The following is a 15535-nucleotide window of genomic DNA, read 5'->3' as shown; positions in this document are numbered from 1 at the left end:
GGAACAGCTGTAGGAAAACCTTAAATTACTATAGAACCTTTACATTAGGTGGAGGTTCTTTAAATCTCATTAAGATTCTTTACACTCATAGATTAAGAGACCCTTATTGGTCCCACAACAGGGAAATTTCACCGCCACAATCTAACTCATCCATGCAGTGAAACACCACATACACACTAGTGAAGACACACACTAGGGGTCAGTGAGCACACTTGCCCGGAGTGGTGGGCAGCCCTGTCGGCAGTGCTCGAGGAGCAGTTGAGGGTTAGGCGTCTTGCTCAGGGGCACCTCAGTCACGTACTGTGAGCTCGGGATCAAACCGGCGACTTTCCGCTTGCAAGGCTGGTTCCCTAACCTCCAGCCCACGACTGCCCATCTCATTTTTAAAAATCTTTAAAGAACTGTCAACTGGAAGGTTATTTAGGGAGCCAAACGTGGTTCTTCTATGTAGGTGTGATTTAATGCAAGAGCTTACCTGGGCTGAAGCCCAGGGGCACTGATTGTTCAAGCAGTCTATAGCTTTTAGTGCTTTGGTTCTGGGTTTGTTCAGTAGTGTAGAGATGATGAATGGCAGTGCTAGAAGTCGCTGAGGGGCGGCAGTGTTCTCTGCACCTTAATTTAAAACATAGGTTTTAAGGTTCTTGGATGCTGTGTGTAACTAGACTCATAGGGCCTTTGATTGCCTGTAGCCTCAGGGCCCACAAGCAGGCCAAAGCACCCCAGCATCTGTGGGATCACTCTATATTACCTTTTGGCATTTTTGGTAAAAGCCATTCTTGTTTATTACAAACATTTTCAACTGCTAGGTGTCCCCAAACCTTTGACAGGCAGCGGCATATTTTTACACGTGCTAAGCAGTTTAATGAACCAGAACTTTCAAGTGCCAATCCGCGCACAAAGCCAGCATTCGCCTCGTCTTAGTGTGTCTATATTCTCCTCACAGCACCATTGCATAATTGACACTATGTACATGAACACAACTAGGCTATTCCAAGAATAGCCACTGTATGAGTTGCTTGTCAGGTCTGAGGTGAAGGAGTAGCCCCTTGACGAGCATGCTGGCATGCATGGTCAAGGTCAAGATGCAATTCTGGAAGTGTGCAGTGCTTCAGAGAAAGAGCTTCTGGAACAGATGGCACCATCTTCCTTCTGGTGTTATCGTGCTACTGCAACTGGTTAAACTCATTCAGTTACGTACTTACTGTAAGTACAATATTGATTGATTTACATTCTTTTGAGTGTGTACAAATGCTGTACCTTTCTGCCATTAAACTGTCACAATATCAGGTTCAGCTCAGTTTTTAAAACTTCTTGTTTTGCTCCAGCCAGTAAGGCATTTCACAGCTGCTTGCCTGTGAGGTTCTGGATAATTCTAGTTTGTTTAGTTGTTCCATCACAGCTGCTGACCAGAAAACCTGTTTAAAACAGGTTCAGAATTTGATATTGCTGCAGACCATATATTATGGAACTTAAGTAAACAGGAATTTAAGTAAACAGGAATTTAAGTAAACTTCAACTAGTTCAAAATGCTGCAGCCAGGGTTCTCACTAAAACTAGAAAATTTGATCATATCAGTCCAGTTCTATCATCACTTCATTGGCTGCCTGTTAAATTCCGTATTGATTACAAACTTCTTTTATTGACGTATAAAGCCCTACATGGGCTCGCTCCTGAGTACCTACAAGACCTCATTTCCCATTACGAGCCACCACGATTACTCACATCACAGAGTGCTGGCTTTTTAATAGTTCCCAGAATTCAGAAGGCTTCATCTGGGGGAAGAGCCTTTTCTTATAAAGCCCCCAAACTCTGGAATGATCTTCCAGAAAATGTTCGGGACTCAGACTCAGTCGCAATATTCAAATCTGGGCTGAAAACTCACTTGTTTAGTTTAGCTTTTGGTAGTTAATGTTTCCCCTTGGATAAAGGCAGCAGATCCAGGGGTCCATGGACGCAGGGAATTATAGTAAACTGAGACGCTGGTGCTGTCGTCCCGCCGCTCGCACACGATCACTCAGGTTTGTGGACGGTGGAGCGGAGGGATGCCAAATTTCAGGGTGCTCCTGTATCTGTGTGCCCTTTTGGTTCTCTCCTTTTAGTTAAGCTGTTATAGTCAGATCTGCCGGAGTCGTTAGCCACACTCTGGAAATGTTTTACATATTATTATACAAACACCCATACAGAACAAAACCAGCTCCATCTCCCTACCTTTCTTCCGAGAAAACGACTGCCCACCTGTCCGGCCGGACACTGCTGGATGATTGTCTGTAGAGCTCTCCGGCTACCCGCTTCAGACCAGTTGCCCACACCCCAGTCACCACCACCTGCCTTGGACTGGCTGCCCACTCTACACCGAAGTGGACTCCTAACTATTACTACTACTACTACTATTAATATTAGTAGTATAATAATTTTGTAGGTAGTTTGACCAGAGGAGGATGGGTCCCCCCTTGTGAGCCTTGGTTCCTCCCAAGGTTTCTTCCTCAGCTCTGAGGGAGTTTTTCCTTGCCACTGTCGCCCCTGGCTTGCTCACCTGGAGGATGTACATTTCATGTTGAAACTTTGTCCTAAATGGATTTCTGTGAAGCTGCTTTGTGACAACATCAGTTGTAAAAAGCGCTATACAAATAAATTTGACTTGACTTGACTATTATCTTAAGGAAGTTATGTAATACATCTATTTTCTGTATTTATACATGCTACAATAAAATCTAGTAACAGCTGCAATGCAGCTCAGTAAAACAGTATAAATCATACAGTTATAGTGAACAAAACCCGCTGTTACCACAAATAACAGCACAGATCGAATGCTGGTTTGGTTGTATTATGCATATTTGTGATTAAATTAACATACTCTTTGCTCAGTTCCACTAGCCATTCATATTGAGGTACTACGTCTCTTTTTGGGTCTTTCTTTTTGCTTTTGGTGAAGCATTTGGACTGCTTTTGCTGTTGCTCACATTAGTCAATTTCTAGCTTCTATATAGACGAAAAGAATCCCAAAAAGAGAAGCAAAGTATCCAACATACTTCAGTTTCTGTGCTGATAGATGCCGGATATGAACTGTAGCTCTACAGGAAACTCAGTACTTGAGATTTCTTTTACTTACCTTATTTTTTATTCCTAAATTACTTTTTTAATGCTTTGCTACTTCGTCTTAAGTCGTTATTACATTGAAGTTAAGCCATTTCTAATGGGATGCTTGAACATCCCCAATCAAATAACATGCTTTGTTGATTTTCTAAGTTAACATATCCTCTACAGAGAACACATGTACATACGGTAGTTTTCTGCAAATTTGGTGAACAATTTCTGTTTATTTGGGAAAAACGTCCCATAGCTTTTGTTTAGTCCACATTTTATGTTTATTTTTCCAATATGTTCATTCAATTAAGCAAATAAACAATAATTGTGCATCAATTATTTTCACTTAGAAAATCAACAAACCATAATATGACCCAAAGTTTTGCATAAGGCTGTAGCTGTAGCATGGTTTTATGCTACTCTTCCCACCTCTGGCCCAGGCCTGCAGCAGGTGATCTGTTAATCCTACAGACATTTTCAGCCCCCTCCTGAGAGAAGGGCTCTCAGCTGATCAGTTACGAGCCGGGGCTGTCAGAGGCGTCTCACTCAGATATAACTGTGGTGCGGTGCCCTCGGTGCTTAGAACTTGCACGTGGTGTGCAGGCACACACACCAGCTCCACGCCTGTTTGCTGACAGATTCTGACACTAGCAGTTCAGAATGTCTGAGTCCACATCCATCATGGAGTTCAGTGGCACGCATCAGGCGTTCTGCGACCGCTGGGCCAAAACAGATGACAACATGTGCAGACATAGCATGTCCTTAAACCTGCACAACACGCTGAGACAGGAGTTCTTCGCCAGCTACCTTTACCTGCTGGAGCAGACCCCTCTGGGTAAAGACAGAGTGCTGTATGTGTGTGTGTGTGTATGTTTGTGTGTGTGTGTGTGTGTGTGTGTGTGTGTGTGTGTCTGGGAAGTCTCAGGTGCATGCTAAAATCAATAACAACAGTAGTTCTAAGTCCCAGTCATGAAAACTGTATGCACAGCACTATAGTGCTATTATAATATATCTATTACAGTTTTTTGCACCATGTGAGCTTTTACAAGATAGCTATTACAGTTCCTTGCAATATACAAGCTGATATAATACAGGTATTATGGCTTCTTGTGCTATATGAGCTGGTATAATATGGCTATTATGGTTTATTGCATATGAACTAGTACAACATAGCTGTTATTGTTTATTATTGTTGTATGAGCTTTATTAATATAGTTATTTAATAATAACTAATAATAATGTTTATTATATATAGCTTTAATAATATAGTTATAGAATGTTGATATTACGTGTTTAAAACTTTGGCTTGACAACATGATTAAAGAATTGTTTTCCAAATACAAAAAGAAAAACACAAACAACAAAAGCAAAAGCTCTTTATTCTATGAAAAACAGTATGAAAGCTTATACATGCATGCATTTCTATTGCATTTGAGGTGTGATTGACGGATGGTGAATTGATGTATTCAAAAGTTTGGTTAAAGTTTTGATTGTTGATTTTTGAAGTGAAAAAGATATAAAAGCAACCTCAGCAGCAAAATATTGCAAATGTTACTGCACTTCTTAATACTTGATCAACTGAAAAAAGAGTGAAAAAAATAAAATAGCAATGGTTGTGGCGTGTGCAAAAGTATGGGCACCTTTACACTTGAAAACCTCATGAGGCCTAAATTGATGCTTTAGACTGTTTAGGCGGGTCAAGACTTGTCAGCTGATGAAAATTCATTGTCTTCAATGAATGATTGATGAAAAGAACAGTGTGCCAACTGTGAGCATAAAGGGGGGATCTATTACACTCTTTAAAAAGAGGGGTTTTCAAAGGTTCTGTAGCAAAGAAAATTGTTCTATATAGAACCATTAAAACTCAAAAGAACACTTTGCATGATTAAAAAGTTCTTTGCATTGGGAAAGGATTCTTCAGATTGATGGAGAATATGTTGTAGATGGTTCTATGTAGAACCCTTTTTGAAAAGATTTCTATGAAGCACCAAAAGGGGTTTCACTATTGTTACAAACCAAACAACCTTTTTTGCTAAGAGTGTACGGTTTGGGGTTGTGTTGCAGCCAGCATCACAGAGCACATGTAGATGGAAGAACAGATTCCACTAAATATCAGCCAATTCTGGAAGTAAATGTGACACAGTCAGTCGAATAACTGAAGCTGAAAGGACGCTGGGTTCCAGGTCCCCTGACTCGAACATCACTATAAATCTTTGTGTGGATCTTAAACATGCTGTGCATGCAAGATGGCCCAAGAATATCACAGAACTAGAAGTACTCTATGAGGAAGGGTGGGTAAAAAACTACTCTATGAGGAAGGGTGGGTAAAAAACCCTTTCACCAAGCTCCTCAATGTTCAGGACCCCCACATGACCACCAGAGAGTATTATGTAGGTGGTGGAACATTTTCAGCACTGTAGTAACACTGATGTGGTGGTGGTGGTGTGTTAGTGTGGTGTGCTGGTCTGAGTGGATCAGACACAGCAGTGCTGCTGGAGTTTTTAAACACCTCAGTGTCACTGCTGGACTGAGAATAGTCCACCAACCAGAAATATCCAGCCAACAGCGTCCTGTGGGCAGCGTCCTGTGACCACTGATGAAAGACTAGAGGATGACCAACACAAACTGTGCACCAACAGTTGAGTTATCAACTACAAGTTGGACCAATGAGGTTGGTGTGCATATTAGAGTGGGCAGTGAGCATGCCTGATCCAATCATACCAGCGCAACACTCACTAACACGCCACGTATATTCTGGTAGATTACTTAGACAAACACATGAATACATCGAGAAGGCAGATAACCAAAAAAAGATTTAATATTTTTAGTTAAAATAATTTAAATAATTAATAATTGATCAAATGTTTATCAAAATAAGTCACAATATGAATTGCTAGTTTGCTTGAGCCTTTCTTCATTTGAAATCTGCGTGATATTATAAAACAGTTTGTTCTGGGAAACGCAAGCTGAATGGTTGAGAAGCGTTCTAACCGTGCTGTTATTTCGCCATAACAGCACAGTTTTTTCACAAACACTGTATCGCTCTGCTAAAACACTGTTGCTAGGCAATGACTTTGACAGCTGTAGGAGACGCTCAAGCCATTTGAACGTTTTTACTTCTTACTTTGCCACAAACAGAAAATGGACACTGTTAAGATTAGATTTGACCGACAGCCGATTTGGTCAGACTCTGAAGATGAGATGACACTAAATTCCCAAACTGTCATCACCACTGAGCAGCTTTTCAGTCGGCAGCTGTGACAGAAGAACAGCTAAATAACCTGGAATCAGCCAGAAATGAACCCAACACCATTCGCCAAACTAAACAGGCTGTAAGATGCTTTACAGACTGGCTGGAACAAAACAACATTAATATTGATCCAGCAAAAATGGACAAAACTGAGCTGAACTTGATATTGTGGCAGTTTTATGGCTCAGTCTGTACTTCAAAAGGTGAGGCTTAGAGCAGACTGAGCAGCGAGTGAACGTTCATTACTCTGACGTAGCAACAAACTGCTTGTTAAGGAACTATAATTTGGCGTAAGGAATTGTGAACATCAAAACATATTAAACGCCACGTTCACAGCCCAGTTTATTAATTTCTTACTTTATTTATTTAACTGTTGTATAAAAGCAATAGAACACTCAAGGTTGTGTGTTATCGCGGATAACATCATGGCTGTGATAATCCACTGTGACCGAATCACAGCCATGATGTTATTTCGTGATAACACACAACCTTGAGTGTTCTATTGTTTAATTATAATATATGACAGGACAGTCTTGACATATACACTCTCAAAAAAGATGGTTCTTCAAAGGTTCTTTAATCAAGAAAACAGTTCTATATAAAACCATGAATACACAAAGAACCCTATGCATGATTTAATGGTTCTTTGCGTCGTGAAATGGTTCTTCAGATTGATGGAGAATATGCTGTAGGTGGTTCTATATAGAGCTTTTTTGAAAATGGTCCTATATAAGACCAAAAAGGGTTCCACTATTGTTACCAGCCAAATGTATTGCCTTTTTTTGGCACTATATAGAACCCTGTTTGCTAAGAGTGTAGGTTAATGCGAGAAAATCAAATAACTGGGTCATGTGCCGAGGATAGGCAAATCTATAAATGGACCAAAATAAAATGATAGAGGTGATCGCTCAAGCTCCTCTCTCAGTAGGCCTCTCAGCCAGTGTTACTATTTCTGTCCTCCACATCAGCTTCCTCACATTTCAGTATCACACTTCATTCATACTGCCAGTCTTGTCACCTGGTACTTCTCATCTCCTCACCAATTTATCCACTCTTGCAACGTCTGGCTAGAATCTTTTGGCTCGATTGTCTGCTGACTTAACCCTTTCCACCCCTGCTTTCATCCACTGGACTCCTGGGCAACAGGCCATTTTGGAGACGACTGCAGAGAGCTTTGAAGAGCTTCCAGCTGGAGCTGATATTGCTGTCTTTGTGTCATGCTAAGAGAGTCTTGAAGCTTGCATCACCACTCGGTGTTTGCTGGCAAAGCTCCTTCTCTTACAGTCACACCCAAACAGGCCGGTCATCTGTTTCAGTCCATTTGTCAACTGTGAACAAGTCGCCTAAGCTGTAGAACAGCCCTGCAAGTGCTTCTAGATTTGGACATGTTGTTCAAGTTCTCACTATTTTCAAATAAATATTTTTTCATCTTACGTTTACAGCCTACTGGCTGCTACTACAGTTAAATGGTTTTAGTGATGCAACCTACTTTTACTTGTCTTCATTTTATAACAGTGTTAACTATGTTTGCATGCACACCAGTGATTTAGTCTTTGTCTACATTAAATTGTTAATATGAATGGTTTAGTTCCAGAACACATTATAGACCACTTTGAAGAATTTTCTTTCTCTTTAATATATACGTTTCTGGGAGTGGCCTTTACACATACAAGAGATATTAATGCTATATTATAATTAAAGCCACCTTTGTGAGAGACACTAAAATGACACTGAAGTATCTCTAACATGTATAATATACTGAAGACTTGAAATTGCATTTTCCAGTAAAACTCAGCTGGTAAACCTTTCCAAAAAATATTATATCCAAAATTGTTACTAATGAATGTACAGCATTTTGGACTGATTCGTTTCATGTGATAATGTGCACGGTTTGATTATAATGGCCTAACTAAGGTCTTAGTCTATCTAAGCTTAAAGCATGCGGTCCAGGTCACACTTAAATTGCTCCACTGACACCAACATTGACTTTTTGAGAAATGTTTAGGCACTTCCTGACATACCACATGATAATAGATAATAGTAAAATCTGAAAACAAAATATTCAATCTTTTATATTATAGTTATCATTAAACTAACCCTCATGCACCATGCAAAGTATTTGTAATTATTTCATGTACTAGCTTTCTGTGACGTAGCCTTTAGAGGCATTAACCACTTTGGACATCTGGTTCTTATCACCACCGCTGTGAATACCTCTGATTGTTTCATTTCACTTCAAGCCCTGAATGACTCTGTTTACATCTTGACAATTGAATTAAGCAGATTTGTTTGAAAAATCAGTGGATTTTCCCTTGACCAAATTGATTTGCTTTGAAGAAAACATGTATTGATCAAGGCACTTAGTGTGTAGGATGCTCACTGGTGGGTTAAAAGCCTCCTTTACTTGTTAAGTGCATCAGCCTCATAATTCCAGTGCAAAACTAAAGAAACCAAAGAAGAAAACTTCAGTCAAGTTTGGTATTTTTGGGATAAATAATGCTTTAATGCTAGCTTGTGAACAAATACTTGCTATTTCTACATTATTATGGCGATCATTTTTGATCACTTAAATATTTTAACCCCTTAAATGACCAAGGCCTGCCAGTGGGCCCAAAGTTTTATTACACATTTACATAACCTAAGAATAGCTCAACCAGTTTGTACTGAAGTCCCTGTTGTTTCTAAATAATAAGACTGGGATTTGAAGTGTTTAATGCAATGTGCACTGAGGATAGTCAGACACCGATCAAGCATAACATTATGACCACCTCCTTGTTTCTACACTCATTGTCCACTTTATCAGCTCCACTTACTATATGGGTGCACTTTGTAGTTCTACAATTACAGACTGTAGTCCATCTGTTTCTCTGCATACTTTGTTAGCCCCCTTTTACCCTGTTCTTCTGTGTTTAGGACCCCCATGGACCCTCACAGAGCAGGTACTATTTGGGTGTTGGATCATTCTCAGCACTGCAGTAACACTGATATGGTGGTGGTGTGTTAGTGTGTGTTGCGCTGGTACAAGTGGATCAGACACAGCCGTGCTGCTGTGACGTTACTGTGGCCTGACTTTGTCTATGCATTTGTCCTTCTGCAGTAAAACTGTATCCAGTGACCTGCGAGTACATCAATGGGGAGAAGCAGTTCTACTACCGAGCCCAGAACTTCTACAAAGGCGTACCAGTGTCAGAGGAGGGCATGATGGGAGATTTCGTGGAGATCTCGGAGGTGGACCTGGAGGGCTCCAGACAGTTTCTGAAGAAGTTTGTGGTATGATGCTCACTTACTACAATATGCTCATTTCCCAGTGGTAATCTTGATGATGTAACTGACATTTCATCGGTGTCCTTCAAGGATGACCAAGATGAATTTCTAGCTGCTCCACCTAAGGGTCTTATAGTTAATCAGTGGAATGTGCTAGCCATGTTTGGGTTCCACTTGCATCTAATTATGATCCACTCAGGAATATATGCTGTGTATTTCAGCAGGGACTTGCAGCTCATGATCACCATCTATAGTCAGAGGCCACCTTTCTTCTATTTAATTTCCATGCAAAACGGTACAAAGTTCATTTTCCAAGAGATTGTTTTGAAGGGATTAGTAATAAGATACGCGTTCACTTGCATATAAAAGGAGAAAGTCAAGTGAAAAAAACTGTGTTCAAAAAATATTAAAAAATGGGACCCCTGACAGTCGTGGAAGACCTGATAGACCATCAAAACAGTCCCTGTCAGCTAAAAAGTACTTAAAGCTTTCATCTTTGAGAGAGAGGAGAAAATCAAGCTGCTTCAGATCTGAAAACATCCACAGGTGTTTCTGTCCATCCTTCCACTGTGAGAAGACGACTCAGCGCTATGGGTCTGAAAGGATGGGTAGCTGTCAGAAATCTGTTATTGAGAATCAGAAATAGACAAAAAAGAAGAGAATTTGCAAATCAATCAAAGAAGCTGCTGGTGTTCGCAGAGCAGTGGGCTGTCCACCCCAGGGACGATTCTAAGATCAGAGCTTTAGGGGTGCTGAGCACTCAATGAGACCCCCCCCCACCCCCCACCCGTTTTTTTTTTCCTCATCATAACTTCTATCATTCTACAACAACCTGCAACATTAGCTTGCTAGATAAAAAAAAACAGCATATAGTTAACAATAACAACATAAAGAGTGGTCTGTGATTGAGTGCAGCAAAAATGAGCACTGCTGCTAATGACTGTAACGTGTTGGTGCTGAGTGATAAGAAATCCTCGTCTGCACTACTTACTGGAGTCACCACACCACACAGTCACACTGTAACTGGCTCTAGTGTGTGCGTGTGTGTGTCCAGCGCAGCTACTGCACGGCTTTGGGGGGAGAGCGGGGTGGGGGAAGGATAGGAGAGAGAAAGTGGATCATAACATTTGCTTATCAGAGACAAACTTCCGTTTTTTTGGGGGGGTTCTGGGACTCAATTTAGGGGTGCTTGAGCACTAAAAAGGGGCTAGATACACCTATAGTTCACCCCAGAGTCCAGACCTCAACGTCACAGAATGTGTTTGGGATTACTTGGATTGTGTGAAGCAGAAAATGCAACCAACTGCTAAGACCGAACTTCGGAGGTGTGGAAAACTATCCCTGTAGATTCCTTAGAAAAAATGAAAGAACAGAAAGTGTAACAAAGGCAAAGAGTGGACACACTACTAAAAAGGTTTAGCTGTTGAGGCTTCTGTGTCATTACCTTTTAAATGTTATTTGTTTTCTGCCTTTTTAATTGATGCTGAAAAACGAATAACTTCTTTGTTTTTGGACATTAAATAAATAAATGGTGGTCTCTGGCTTTTGCACGGTACTGCAGGCCCAAATCAGGGTGATTCTAGTGCTGATTTTCTTGTACGTCAGTGAATAATATTAGCTTATCCCACAAACCTCTCTCCAGATGCCTATCATGAAAAACAGACTCCTGGATCAATAACGACAGTGCTGGAATCTGTTGGTCTGTATGATATGATATTGACATTCGATGCTGTAAATCCTGTACATAAATACTCTCAGGCCAAGTGCAGCATCAGAGGATCTTAGTTACAAGTAACTACTGTACCATAAATCAGTTTAAATAACTTTACTATTTCCATATTCATCACCTGAATAGCCTTATATGCTAGATTTATTTTGACTTGTAGTTATGCAAAACATCTGCCAGTGAAATGGGAAGTAGGGCGCTGTATTATTGGTGTTGGTCTTCTTGGTGTCCAGTTGTCTCTATAAATGTCTGCACATCACAGATGGTTCTGACTCACTAATCCTTCTGTTCCAATTGTGCATTCTCCATTTGATGTGCTCAAGCCCCTGCAAATACTCCCAGGCAGACCTTAGCGATAGAGAGGCTCGCTGTACGTTGTCTGTCAGCATGTATGTACAAATGGATGGCTGCTATAATGTGTCATAGAAATGATGCTATATATATATCGAGTGTCTTTGACAGAGCCCTATCTTTAAGCCTTACAGCGAGCTGTCAGGATTTAAGAGCTGCTTGCAGAGGCAGTGCAGTATAACAGAGATGAACTCCACAGATTGGGTTGATATTGTATGACAGTGGGTTAATGCTTCACCTGTGTTGTTCAATTACAAATGCTGTTTAAAGGAAATGAATGAATCCAGAACCTGTCATCCTTCCTTGGGTTATTTCTGATCTAATTGACACCTATGGACGAATAAACAACATGACAGAGGGGATTACGTAAGGGAGTGCCGAGTATTATCATTGGGATCATCTTTTCTATATGCTCCCCTCTTCTAATGTGAATAGTGTGTATGTTATGCAATATTATGGGGATATGATCTTATAGCTTAATGATGTAACTGACATTTCAACAGGCGCCTTCAAAGAAGACCAAGAAGAATTTGTGGTTACTCCACCTGTGTCTGTGGTTAATGAGTGGGTTTTGTCAGCAATGCTTATCTTCCACTTCCCTGCTGAGAGATATGCTCAGCTTACGAGGCTGCATATCGTCGCTGTCCAAAGAAAATTTATCTCCATTTTTGTCGATTTTTAGTTTTCTACATCCTTTCGACACACCAGCTGTCCTTTACGTTGTGCAAACATTTCATGGTGAATGGACCAATAGAATTGCTCGAAAATCACTTGGAATAAAATCTCTTTGCACTGACTTACATTGAAAGGTAAGAGTGTTTTTGCCTTCTCCTGTGAAGTTACTATTTTGAAGATACTTCTTTGGACAGCGACGATATATAGAATGAGATATATATGGAACAATCTTCCAAACTGGTTCAAAGTCAGAGTTGAAAATACATTTCAGACTTGGACTTTGGCTTTGAATGACCCCATACCTTAATTATGTTTATTTTACCTAAAAAGAAATGATTGAATGGTCCATTCTGTCACTACCAAAACAATCATAACTCTACCCAAACTTTACTAAATGTTTCAGTAGTGACAATTCTAGCTAATTCTGATCATAACTGAAAAACGATAACCAGACGACCAAACACAGCTTTGAACAGTTGTACACGCATAAAATCATACGTTTTTATTAAAATACAGAACAGTTCACTTCATTGCAGAAAATGTTTCATAGTTTGAACCATTTCAGTTGGTCCATATAGATTTCCATTGCTTTTACAGTGCAAATTAGGTGTTAGAGCTGAATTTTATGTAAACAGTGTGAGATCTATGCAATAGGCCTACCACAAAAGAAACTGAAGATTGGCATCGACTCCTGAATAAAGAATGTTGGTGCTGAAATCTGTAGGTCTGTATGATAAAGCGCTGACAATGAATGCAATAAACCCTGCAGCAGCAGATGATGATCTTTCTGCTCTTTTTGCACATCAGTTATTTCATTTGTTCTACGAATACAGATATTTAGTGTTTCCCCTTCCATATAGGCTAAGCTGCCTGTCCACAGTCACAAGCCACCCAGCTTGGATGTGATATAGATCTTAGAATGTAACAAGCAGATTATATGTTAGTTTTTAGTGTTAGATTTATTTGGGATTAGCTCTTTTTGGTGAAAATAAAATTCTCAATCTGTTTTGGAATGTAATGATACATTCCAGATAACAAGTCATGTGTGGACTTGAGTGACATAGCAGTGTGTGGCTAGATGGCATATGCTGGAGGAGCAGTGTTTAGCATTAAGCCTCAAATACCTAAGCGTGTGCTCCCTCCAGGGTCCAGGAAAGGCTGGTACCAAGCGGGCGCTGGACTGTGGCTGTGGAATTGGACGGGTATCTAAAGGTGTTCTGTTCCCCGTATTTGAAACCATGGAGATGCTGGACATGATGGAGGACTTTATTCTCCATGCGCATGAGTGTTACTTGGGTGACTACGCTGACCGTGTGGAGACCTACTATGTCTACAACTTGCAGGACTTCATCCCTTTACCCGACAGATATGATGTCATCTGGATGCAGTGGGTAGCCTGTGAGTGACCACATGAGTGCTTGTGTGTATTTGATATTGTGTGGTTTGTTGGTTTGTGTACTACACCGATCAGGCATAACATTATGACCACCTCCTTGTTTCTACACTCATTGTCCATTTTATCAGCTCCACTTACTATATAGGTGCACTTTGTAGTTCTACAGTTACAGACTGTAGTCCATCTGTTTCTCTGCATACTTTGTTAGCCCCCTTTTACCCTGTTCTTCAGTGGTCAGGACCCCCATGGACCCTCACAGAGCAGGTACTATTTGGGTGGTGGATCATTCTCAGCACTGCAGTAACACTGATGTGGTGGTGGTGTGTTAGTGTGTGTCGCGCTGGTGTGAGTGGATCAGACAGCAGTGCTGCTGGAGTTTTTAAACACTGTGTCCACTCACTGTCCACTCTATTAGACACTCCTACCTTGTTAATCCACCTTGTAGATGTAAAGTCAGAGACAATAGCTCAACTGCTGCTGCACAGTTTGTGTTGGTCATCCTCTAGTTCTTCATCAGGGGTCACAGGATGCTGCCCACAGGACGCTGTTGGCTGGATATTTTTGGTTGGTGGACTATTCTCAGTCCAGCAGTGACCTTGAGGTTTTTAAAAATTCCAGCAGCGCTGCTGTGTCTGATCCACTCAGACCAGCACAACACATACCAACACACCACCACCACGTCAGTGTTACTGCAGTGCTGAGAATGATCCAACACCCAAATAGCACCTGCTCTGTGAGGGTCCATGGGGGTCCTGACCACTGAAGAACAGGGTAAAAGGGGGCTAACAAAGTATGCAGAGAAACAGATGGACTACAGTCTGTAACTGTAGAACTACAAAGTGCACCTATATAGTAAGTGGAGCTAATAAAATGGACAACGAGCATAGAAACAAGGAGGTGGTCATAATGTTATGCTTGATCAGTGTATATCAACAGTTCAGTTCATGTCAGCCAGAGGTAATTAGTCCTGGTCCTGGAGATCCACCCCTGCTGGAGAGTTCAGATCCTACACACCTGGCTCTAATATCCAGATGCTCCTGAAGGCCTTAATTACCTGGATCTGGTGTGTTAGATTGGAGTAGGAGATAACCTTACAGTGTGGTAGAGCTCCAGGACCAGGAATGGGCACCCCTGATGTAGGCTATTACTACAGACCTGCATAAAAATTACAAACAAATAAAGAGTAATTCACACCACTGTCCATTTCCCTACTGTGAGTCTGACTTGATGGTCCTGTCTTCAGGTCATCTGACAGATAAAGACCTGATGGAGTTCCTGAAGAGAGCAAAGGAGAGCCTGACACCCAACGGGGTCATCATCATGAAGGACAATATGGCACGGCAGGGCTGCAGGCTGGACCCCGTCGACAGCAGCATCATCCGCCACTTGGACATCATGAAGAGCATTATCCAGAAAGCTGGTCTGACCATACTGGACGTGGAGAAGCAGGAGGGCTTTCCTGAGATCATCGTGCCTGTTTGGATGATTGCCATGCGCTAAGTCTCTGGTGGTAACTTTATTTCAGTTCAGTTTGATTCCAGGCCTAATTTTCTGGAAATACTATGCAGACTGAGATCATTGTAAGATGACAGAAGTGGTACATTTGAACTGCTCCTTCTAACATCTGATGATTTCACAGCTGTAGTATTTTTGGAAAATGTGTGCAAGTTCCTAATTTGATTTGAAGCAAGTTCAATTCAGTTTATTTACATTCGGTTGACTGGAATCAGTTCAATTGAATTCAGTTCAGTTTAGTATAAGCGCACATGGCTTTTTTTGTTTTAGAGTG

General features: G+C 41.0%; 1 protein-coding gene across 1 annotated transcript; it reads left to right on the top strand.

The window, feature by feature from the left end:
• Positions 1–3744: 3744 nt before the first annotated feature.
• mettl11b (methyltransferase like 11B) lies at positions 3745–15246 on the top strand. The gene is made up of 4 exons (XM_036582652.1): positions 3745–3919; positions 9432–9604; positions 13496–13748; positions 14990–15246. Exons 1-4 carry the CDS (start codon positions 3745–3747, stop codon positions 15244–15246), a joined length of 858 nt encoding a protein of 285 aa, XP_036438545.1.
• The last annotated feature ends 289 nt before the right edge of the window (positions 15247–15535 follow it).

This window comes from Colossoma macropomum, unplaced genomic scaffold (assembly GCF_904425465.1).
Source record: "Colossoma macropomum unplaced genomic scaffold, Colossoma_macropomum, whole genome shotgun sequence".
Lineage (NCBI taxonomy): Eukaryota > Metazoa > Chordata > Actinopteri > Characiformes > Serrasalmidae > Colossoma > Colossoma macropomum.
Note: the sequence above shows the minus strand (reverse complement) of the source record. Positions and strands in the feature narration are given on the sequence as shown.

Excerpts from the sequence above, each read along its gene's own strand:
- mettl11b (XM_036582652.1), top strand. The coding sequence starts at position 3,745 with ATGTCTGAGTCCACATCCATCATGGAGTTCAGTGGCACGCATCAGGCG. Across the intron at positions 9,605-13,495 it reads AGTTTCTGAAGAAGTTTGTG|GGTCCAGGAAAGGCTGGTAC; the intron begins GTATGATGCTCA and ends TGCTCCCTCCAG. Across the intron at positions 13,749-14,989 it reads CTGGATGCAGTGGGTAGCCT|GTCATCTGACAGATAAAGAC; the intron begins GTGAGTGACCAC and ends TCCTGTCTTCAG.